Source organism: Palaemon carinicauda, chromosome 30 (genome assembly GCF_036898095.1).
Source record: "Palaemon carinicauda isolate YSFRI2023 chromosome 30, ASM3689809v2, whole genome shotgun sequence".
NCBI classification, from domain to species: domain Eukaryota; kingdom Metazoa; phylum Arthropoda; class Malacostraca; order Decapoda; family Palaemonidae; genus Palaemon; species Palaemon carinicauda.
Window position 1 is genome coordinate 45659540 of NC_090754.1, and position 10723 is coordinate 45670262.

The 10723-nt window shown below is 37.0% G+C and overlaps 1 protein-coding gene across 5 annotated transcripts in view; it reads left to right on the top strand.

Annotated features, from left to right (window-relative positions):
• The window catches only part of LOC137623075 (uncharacterized), a 71228-nt gene extending 63069 nt beyond the window's left edge, over positions 1 to 8159 (top strand). For all 5 annotated transcript variants that reach the window (XM_068353723.1, XM_068353721.1, XM_068353725.1 and 2 more), the window contains one exon: positions 7252 to 8159. In XM_068353723.1, the coding sequence (XP_068209824.1) occupies positions 7252 to 7794 (543 nt within the window). In that variant the 3' untranslated portion in view covers positions 7795 to 8159. The remainder of the gene's footprint in view (positions 1 to 7251) is intronic.
• Positions 8160 to 10723: the final 2564 nt, after the last annotated feature.

The following is a 10723-nucleotide window of genomic DNA, read 5'->3' on the forward strand; positions in this document are numbered from 1 at the left end:
CATGCACATCAACGGCAAGGAGCTATTAGCAGTCCACTTGGCCTTGATGATTTTCGAAAGCTTCTTCGAAACTAAGTGGTAGAGGTCAACTCAGACAACACCACAGCTTTAGCGTACATCTCCAAGCAAGGAGGCACACACTCCTTCACGCTGCTCGAGATCGCAAGGGACCTTCTCTTATGGTCAAGAAATCGAGGCATCTCCCTGTTGACGAGATTCATCCAGGGGGACTTGAACGTCTTGGCAGACTGTCTCAGTCGGAGGGGTCAGGTGATACCCACGGAATGGACCCTCCACAAGTACGTGGGCAAGAGTCTTTGGGCTACTTGGGGTCAACCCACCATAGACCTCTTTGCCTCCTCGTTGACCAAAAGGTTACCAATCTATTGCTCTCCAGTCCTAGATACAGAAGCAATCCACATAGACGCATTTCTATTGGATTGGTCTCTTCTGGACTTATATGCATTCCCACCATTCAAGATAGTCAACAAGGTACTGCAGAAGTTCGCCTCTCACGAAGGGACAAGGTTGACGTTGGTTGCTACCCTCTGGCCCGCGAGAGAGTGGTTCACCGAGGTACTTCAATGGCTGGTAGACTTTCCAAGAAGTCTTCATCTAAGGGTAGATCTGTTACGTCAGCCCCACGTAAAGAATGTCCATCAAAGCCTCCCCGCTCTTCGTCTGACTTCCTTCAGACTATCGAAAGACTCTCAAGAGCTCGAGGCTTTTCGAAGGAGGCAGCCAGTGCGATTGCAAGAGCGAGGAGAGCTTCTACCATTAGAGTATACCAGTCGAAGTGGGAAGTCTTTCGAGACTGGTGCAAGTCAGCATCTGTGTCCTCGTCCAGTACCTCTGTAGCCCAAATCGCAGATTTTCTTTTACATCTGAGAAAGGTTCGCTCCCTTTCAGCTCCCACGATTAAGGGCTACAGGAGCATGTTGGCTTCGGTCTTTCGACATAGAGGCTTAGATCTTTCCAACAATAAAGATCTCCAAGATCTCCTTAAGTCTTTCGAGACCTCTAAGGAACGTCGTTTGGCAACTCCTGGATGGAACTTAGACGTGGTCCTAAGGTTCCTCATGTCAGACAGGTTTGAGCCATTACATTCAGCCTCCCTGAAGGATCTCACCCTCAAGACACTTTTCCTAGTGTGCTTGGCTTCGGCTAAAAGGGTCAGTGAACTTCATGCCTTCAGTAAGAACATCGGCTTTTCTACAGAAAAAGCCACTTGTTCACTTCAACTTGGTTTCCTGGCCAAAAATGAACTGCCTTCTCGTCCTTGGCCTAAATCTTTGATATTCCTTGCTTATCAGAGATTGTAGGCAACGAACTGGAAAGAGTATTATGTCCTGTTAGAGCTCTTAAGTTCTATTTAGCTCATACTAAGTCATTACGAGGTAAATCTGAGGCATTATGGTGCTCAGTTAAGAAACCATCATTGCCTATGTCAAAGAATGCTTTGTCATATTTTATCAGATTTTTAATACGAGAAGCTCATTCTCACTTGAATGAGAAAGACCGATGTTTGCTTAAGGTTAAGACGCACGAAGTTAGAGCTATAGCAACCTCCGTGGCCTTCAAGCAAAATAAATCTCTGCAAAGTATTATGGACGCGACTTTTTGGAGAAGCAAGTCAGTGTTCGCGTCATTTTACTTGAAAGATGTCCAGACTCTTTACGAGGACTGCTACACACTGGGTCCATTCGTTGCAGCGAGTGCAGTAGTGGGTGAGGGTTCTACCACTACATTACCCTAATTCCAATATCCTTTTTAATCTGTCTCTTGAAATGTTTTTAATATTGTTTTTTGGGTTGTACGGAAGGCTAAGAAGCCTTTCGCATCCTGATTGATTTGGCGGGTGGTCAAAGTCATTTCTTGAGAGCGCCCAGATTAGGGGTTTGATGAGGTCCTGTTGTATGGGTTGCAGCCCTTAATACTTCAGCTTCTGGGAGTCTTTCAGCATCCTAAGAGGATCGCTGGGCTTCGTGAGGAAGACAGACTAATAAGGCAGAGTAATCGTCTAAGTCGACTTCCTTACCAGGTACCTTTATATATTTGGGTTTTGTTATGATATAACTGTCAAAAACTCTAAGCATATACGTTGTAAACTTAATTAACTCTGGTCTCTACTCACCACCATGGGTGTGAATCAGCTATTATATATTCACCGGCTAAGTTAAATATTTAAAAATGATATTTTAATTATAAAATAAATTTTTGAATATACTTACCCGGTGAATATATAAATTAAAGGCCCCCCCTTCCTCCCCGGTAGAGACCCAGCAGGATGAGAAAAATTGGGTCTGTTTACATGTATATGCGGTATCTGGCCGATAGTTGGCGCTAGTGGGCACACCCGCAACCTTCATAGCGATCGCTCGCGAGTTTTTGTGTGTGTTTTCTGTCGAGCCGCCAGAGGCTCAGCTATTATATATTCACCGGGTAAGTATATTCAAAAATTTATTTTATAATTAAAATATCATGTTTCTTCCAACTAAGGGAAAACTATCGGCACTTACTTCTCCCGGAATGAGACCGATTCCAGGTAAAAGGTGTGTGAACTCCCATGTCGAGTACATAGGCACCTCCCCAGAGTTGTGTGTTCTGACGTTCCTTCCTGCTACAGTACAACTCTTTACCACTTAAGGGAGGTTCCAGGTGTTGCATTTGTCTCTCCCAACGGGAGAGAAATGGTAGAAGTGACTTCTAAGCGACTCCTATCAATCGGTCTTCCTGGACATCCTCAGTGACTTTTTCAACTTCCTCTCCTCTAGAAGTAGCAGCAAAGACTAGATGATGAGTCAGAAGAGAAGGAAGAACTTGAAGTTTGCATTCTGCCATGTCGTAATGGCCAAATATGACACACTCAGGGAGGAAGAGGCAGCAAAAATAGGTTTTACATTCTTAACCCCCCTTTAGGGATCAGAAAGACAATGAAGATAAGAATAAGGGTGGCACCCTTATCCTTCACACAAGGAAGCAACAAAGCCATCTTCGTACGAAGCAGATATGTCTTAGGATTGCCAACCTCTGTAGGCTTAAGCTGTCATTGTCGTCACTGGGCCACACTAGCGAGGTAATAAACAGCAAAGTGGAGTTCTGTCTAAAAGGAACAAGAATATGGATATCAGCAGGTTTGCATAAAAAACTGAAATTGCTACAATTATTGGGAAACCTCGGTAAATCCTTTATTCCTTGTAAATATCCCTCGTACACGACAAACCGCCAATGCATTTATCTAAAAGAAAAAGAAAATTATTTAAACGGCCAGATCAGGACTCGCTATCTGGCAGTTGAAAATAAAGTGGGAGCTCAGTGGCCTGTTGGATGGGCAGGGTTTACCCACCACCTTGTTAAGTTGTAACATCAGCATTCAGCTTCGCTGAAAGTGTACAGTACATATGACATGGGTTATCATTGATTATTTTCTGTTACTAAGAGAAGTATTGGATATGCTGTTGTTCTATATAGGTGAAATCCAATTGGTAACCACCGTTTGATTTACACCAAAATATTGAATTTTAATTTAAACATCTTTTATATCGGCACTGAATTCTGGTTAGCCAAACACAATTTACCACAGTTTATGAAACAGGGTGTGACAAGCTTCTAGGATTATTGAATCACTTTATTAAGAGTATTCCTGAAGTTGTATCTTATGTTTAGTAATTTTCCAACTTCACATTGTTCATACAACCATTCATGTAAAGAAAATGTAGAAAGAAATTATAGGGGAAAACAGCTGATTTTTCCTTAGGTAAAAAAAAATCCTATAATTAATTTAGAGATACAGTATCTCAGTTTTGCACAGCCTTCCTATGATAATTACCACGTATACATTATAAATTTTGGAAAATGTGTAAAGAAAAGGACGTTTCAATGATAGATTGGTGAAAATATCAGTCCATGAAATAATGTCCTCGGTTATTAAAAATTAATCACAGGACCTCATGTTGGTCCTATCTTTAATGGTACAGTATATTGAAGTGATACAAAGTAATTGGGTAATTAAGCACAATGTTTGGGTGACTGTAAATCAACTGGCAGGCAGGTTTAGAAGCCTTCTATCTTACTTTGTGTTGGGGGGTGTTTATTGCGTAATGTAAAAGAGTTATTTTTCAAGTCATATAAATCTGTATTTGAACATTTCATTATTATTCTGTTTGTAGATAATTTTCTGTTGTTCAGGTTTAAAACAGTTTTAACTTTAACATTTTATAATTATTAATTAGTCACGAAGGTTCATGATTAACTTGCTAGCCATTCTATTTACAGATAATTTTGCGCTGTATATTTTCAATTCCCTACATCAGAAAAAGTATTTTGTATTGCAATAAGTAGCATTATTTCAGTGTTTTCTAAATATGGGTTTCATGTCTTGTAATTTTATTGAATTATATTCCATAGCTACCATACTTTATTTCTTTTGCACCACACACTCATTTTTATGTTAAAGGAGGAAAATTTAAATTGGAATCTTTATTGTTAGGTAAATCAGATTTAATATGACTTGCATGTACATATTTTGAGACTTTCTGAATGATATTTGTGCACTTTGAATGTGAATAATAAAAGTGTACTCAGTATTTTGGTTAGTTTATGGTTAATGTAAAAGACAGGCATGCTTCTCTTCAGCTGTACATTCATCCTTTTCAAAGTGTGTCAGATTATAGTAAACTTTAAAGGTACTCTGTCAGTCATTATAAGAAAATTATTACTAGGATTTTTCTGTTAAGGAATATATGTTGCATGTACCAAGGCTGTTCCAATTGTTTTTTGAAGTTCCTTAAACAGGTAGAACACTTGTTCTGACATGTGTACAAACCTTGCATCCTTTAAGATATGGAAATATCATCAATGGCATTGAAACAAATGTTGAAATAGCTTACGAGGTACTTAATGGCAAGTAATGAGTACAGGCGAGCAGCCCCTCCCACTCTCCGGTCAAAGACACTTCACTTTTATCTTCAGCTGTAACTAGTACGGTCTTGCTGTTGTGTCCTATCCAAGGCTGTTTTATCTTTTTCTTATACTTCTTAGCTTGAATAGTTGATAATGGCGAGTGTATTTTGTGCACTGTATCGATTTATGACTAAAAAACAACGATGGATCCACTCACTGCTATTAGGGGCATAATTGTTCACAATTATCACTTTTTACCAAATGTACATAGTGGCCTTTTCTTTGAGGAGCAGGAAGGCTTAAGTTCTCAGCGTCATTCTTGGAAACTCCCATGATATTGCTATAAAAACTTTAGTATTTTGTGCTCCTCATCAAGTTTGCCACTCAGTAATGATTCTGTGTATACATCCCTGGCCTGGTCCTAGTAGTATGGTTCATGAGGACTCATATCTACATTGGGGAGTTTATTCAGGGTTATTGGAGTGTTAGGGGATCACCAGACTCCAACATGTGATGAAAGATCTTCCTTGCAGACCACCAAAGAGGAGTGCCTTGAAGAAGGTTTGGCTGACCCAAGGTCGTGCAATTAGGCCGTCAATGTCTTTTTGGGGGAGCTAGCAGCTAAGACTGCTTCACCCTAGTGTCCCCAACAGTGACACCAGTAATTGAGTGGTGATCCCAGTGCTATCAAGGACAGTGACCCCAGTGATGGTCCCCAATTCCTAAACCATAAAGCAGTTATGTAGGCTTCCACCCCTACAGCAGGGGAAGTCTTAGGGGCATGGAAGGGTCTATGGTGGGTAAATCTGTATGTATGTACTACCTCTGCCTTGTGCCTCTGACCTCCGTCCCTGTGTCTGTTTTATGAGTGGAAGTAAGTGTGCTGCCACATCTGTGAATATGTGGTTTCTTTTGGAGCAACCTGTTTTGTTTTTTCCTTGGTGTACCTTTATTGTTAATGGTCACTCAGATCTCGACTACTGTACTCAACTTACAGAGCCTGAGGAAAAAGTTGGGAAGCGGGAGAAGCGATTTCTTTCCCCTTCCTCTTTCATTTCCCTACTTCAATTTTGATGCTTATTCTTCGATGTAGTCTATTTAAGGCTAGTTGTGGCTACAAGAAAATTGTACTTTTTGCAGGTTTCACTTTCAGTTAATCAGGACAACATAGAAGATATATCATTTTCATCTACAAACTGTATGTTTTAGGTCATACGAGTGTTGTGTCATACATTATTGTGTTTAATTAAACACAGTAACTGTCCTGATTTATTTCAATTTGCCATTTTGCTGAAGAGCTTAGTAATGGCATTCATATATCCCATACATTTATTATTTCATTAAATGTTTTTGTACTTTGAAATGATGTATTATTACATAAAAGTACTCAAATATATTTATTAAAGTGAATGCGGGGAAATATTTAGGAAGTAATAGAGGTTAAGGTGAAATTTGGCCAATTCAAACTAGAATAGAGATAATAGCAGAATATCAAGAGTATAGTAAGTGAGGGAAACCGATATGGTTGGGAATTTTTTTTATATGACAGAGTAATCAAGAGAATATATCTGACGAGATTAGTAAAGAATCAAAATTAACTGGTGATTTGTTGAAATTAATTCAATAGCCAGTCATTAAAGAAATTACCTGTAGAGAGTATAGAGGAGTAAGATTATTTGAAGATACTATGAAAATTCACTACTATATAGAGGAAAGTGCTGGAATAAAGGTTGAAAAAAAATAATCTTTTTAACAGTTGTCATTTTGACTTTGTGCCAGTGAAATCTGCTCAAGAGGAAACTCAATTGCAAGGCAATTAAGCAAATATTATGTAGAGGTTAAAAAATTTATTATTTCTATGAACCTCCCTTGATGGAGGTTCTTTATGTTTCTTCTTCAGAAGCTTGACTTAATCGATCTTAACCCGTAAAATTTCAAAATTATAAACTTTTCCCGGGTTCTCTCCTACAATAGACACATGCACTTAGTAAAGCACTTTGGTTGTAAGTATATTCAAAATACCGTGCAGTGTTTTTACTGATAATTGTGCAAATGTTTTATCAGTACCATAAATTCTTCTAAGTTTCTTGGATAAAAAGTTACAATGGTTTGTTTTTCATACTACAGTTGTATGCTACAATAGGGAATATTGTATTATTATAATTTACCCTCTATCACTTTCAGCATTTCTTTATTGGATCATCATATTTATGTCATTGTGATATTTTAGAATCTGTACTGTAATAGGAAACTATATTTTCAATATTTACTTTAATTCTAGTTAGAAAAATACTGTTGTATTTTTCACAAGTTCATTTTAGTATTTTGACTATTCCGAATTACTTTCAGCCTGAGACAGAGTTGTTTGGCGTGGAAGGAGATGTTCGTGTAAATGAAGAAGCAAATGAGGAATATGAGGAAGAGAGAGAGATTAAGAAGCTAGCTGAACAGCCAACTTTGGTAGAAGAAGAAGTTTATTCCAACGAGTCTGTGTCGGAAGATGATTCCGGCAATGAGGACAGCCATGCCGGTGTCCCTGCAACTAATGATTCATCATCTAGAGATGTATTTGTCGTAGTGGATGATAATAACAGGAGTCTTGACATCCTGAGAGAAATCTTCAACCTTACCTTGGAAGATGATATGACGCTCTACCTTCTCATCGGTGGAGCCGGTGTTCTGGTAATTATTATTATAATCTTAATTATTTCAATCATTGTTTACCGAAAGAAGTATCCAGTTCGTTTAGGCCTCGGCCGAAAATTTGACACATTCCAGAATCCCATATATGAAAAAACAGTTGTGCAGATGCCCATGCAGATTGAAGAAACAGAAGTAGGGAGGAAGAAGAGTGATGCAGAAGAAATTAGTGATTGTACAGTTTTGGAATAAGAAGTTCCAAAAGTAGTCCAATATACGTATGAGGAGAAATATTATTGGGCCTTATCAGAATGTGAAATTTACAGTTGGCGAGAGCTGTAATACATGTATCATGTACCATATGTGCATTAAATGCTGCTTATTATGGTAGAATTACTCGAGTATTTGGCATCTACTTTTACTTGTATGTAATAATGGTAATACGTAATTGATTGCATCAGAAATGGAGGTGGTTGGATTTTTGATACTTCAAAAAGTAACTCATAAATTCACATCTTTTTAATTGTATGAAAACTATGGCTTTTTGTGCATTGCAAATCATTTTTTTGTGATTTTCCTTCTCTAGTCTTTAGACAAATAGATTAAATTCTTGTAAAGTCTAAATTCCTATATTATAACATTTACTGTACATAGAGTACTTTACATGCATAAAAGGGCATATTACATTGCAAGGTCTGAATACTGTTTTTATGATTCAGTGTAACAGTGAAAAAAGGAGACTGCTTTTATTTGGAAACTAATTGCTGCCCTGTGGTTTTAAAAAAGTCTGGGAAATTGCAGATAATAATTTTTTTTCAGAAAGTTACATGGAGGAAAAAGTATTGATGAAGTAAACAATGTTTAATGTAGAGACATGTAGAGAAAGGCTGTGAATATTAAGTGATTACATTCATCCTTCCTTGAGATCAGTGATTTTTTTATAACTGGAAAATGTTGGAGGCTCACGTTCTTAGCCTGCATATGTTCTTTAAAGAATATGAATAGTAACATTATACTGTATACACAATGTAGAAGAGAGGCACAATTTTTCCTCCTTATTCCAAGTATTGTACTGTACTCATAATGCATGTCAGTCCCATAAACTTGTCCACCTTTCATGATGATATGTGGGGTTTAGGACTAAATGCCCAATCACTGGCCACCTTTCATGAATGAATATTAATTCAACATCACTCAGAATTAAAAATTTTCACCCATTACAGTCCTGTATATATTTTGTGTAGTTATAAAGCTTGGGAAATGGCCACTGATTCTGGAAAGAAGTCAAGCATTAGTGTGCATAAGTCAGTTGGAGCAGTTTGCACTTTGAATCATACCTATTCAACTGAAAATTTTATGCTTACAATAATTATAATGAATTTATTACCCTAATGTCAAAATTAAAGTATTCCTTTAAGTAATGGTCAAGTCACAATGGGTATTCATTAATCATATCATATTTTATATCTTGTAAGCTTGTTCAGTCAAGTTACCAATCTATAGTCCATTTCTTTTATCGAGGCAGATTTGCACCGACTCACAGCGGTGCCCTTTTAGCTCGGAAAAGTTTCCTGATCGCTGATACGTTAGAATTATCTCGTCCAACCAATCAGCGATCAGGAAACTTTCCCGAGCTAAAAAGGCACCGCTGCGAGTCGGTGCAAATCTGCATCGCTAAAAGAAATTGACTATAGTTGGAATTAATTTTTAGAATCCTGAATGACAATGAGGCAAGGGACAAAATATTGAGGAATGCAATATTAGAATTCACATACAGTATTACCAATTCTGACAAATTTAATTCACTACTGTGCAAGATACCAGAAATGTTAATAGCTTCATTAAGCCATTTTTATTCTGCGAACAGTAATTTTTATTTTTATATTATTCCAGTACAGATTCAATAATTCTCTTTAATGGGCATTACTTTTTAGCAGTCATATCAGACCTGGCTTTTTGTACAAATGTCATTAGCTTTTGTACACATTACATGTCTGAGTACCTTACATAAACAGATTCAGTGGTTATTTTTTTTTTATTCTTTAAAAGTGCTTTAAAGGTATAAGCTTTATTTTTTCAGAATATTTGCAATACATTACTGCAGATTATTCAAATATATTTAGATGTGCAAAAGGATTTATGGTCACAGTAATATGTATCCAAAGGGCAAGTATTAGTGTCATACATTTTACCCCAAAGCAGGAAGAGACAGATGTAGCCATCTGCAAACTTTCGTTAACTTTAACTACTGAATGAAGAAAATATTTCCACAATTTTTGGAAAACGTTACTACTGTACTGTATTACATTTTCAAACAATCATGAATGGAAGACAGTAGTAGTTATTATACATGCTTTTTGAACCAACCTATTATGTTATTGAACTTTGAATACTATAGTCCATTTCTTTTAGCGATGCATATTTGCACCGACTCGCGGTGGTGCCCTTTTAGCTCGGAAAAGTCTCCTGATCACTGATTGGTTAGAATTATCTTGTCCAACCAATCAGCAATCCGGAAACTTTTCCGTTCTAAAAGGGCACCACTGCGAGTCGGTGAAAATATGCATCGCTAAAAGAAATGGACTATAGTATGGCATGTATATCATTGTTCTGCACCAGGTGGGTACTACCGTAGTATCCACAGTTTTGTTAATGGACATATTATGACGTAACTTTTTTAAATTTAGAATTTAAATTTAAAGTTAATATAGTAATGAAAAGTAAAGGAAAGTAGTAACTGTATACTCCTGTTCATAATAGTTTGTACTGTGATTTTCACATTTAGAGTAGAAGTGCAGTGGATTGTATATGGTATCAAGAAAGATTAATGCTCAACGAAGCCATTTTGAGTCGTAAAATTAGATTGAATCAGAATAGAATCTCGCCATTAATCTTTTACCATCGTAGATACGTAGCTATTTTTTATATCAAAATTGAAATTTCTTAAATATGTTATGTTGACGATTAGCTTTCAAAATCATGTTGCTCTCTGAATTAGTTGACATACAATACCTTGAGTTTTATACCTGTTGGTACTGTGTCTGATATAAGTATAATGAAACTGTACACAGTAAGTACAAAGTAATCTTGGTTATTGTATTTTTTCCTTTTATATTTACTATTAACATTAAAATTTTCTCTTTTTTGTAGATTATCACAATCAAAAAGTCACTCTACCTAA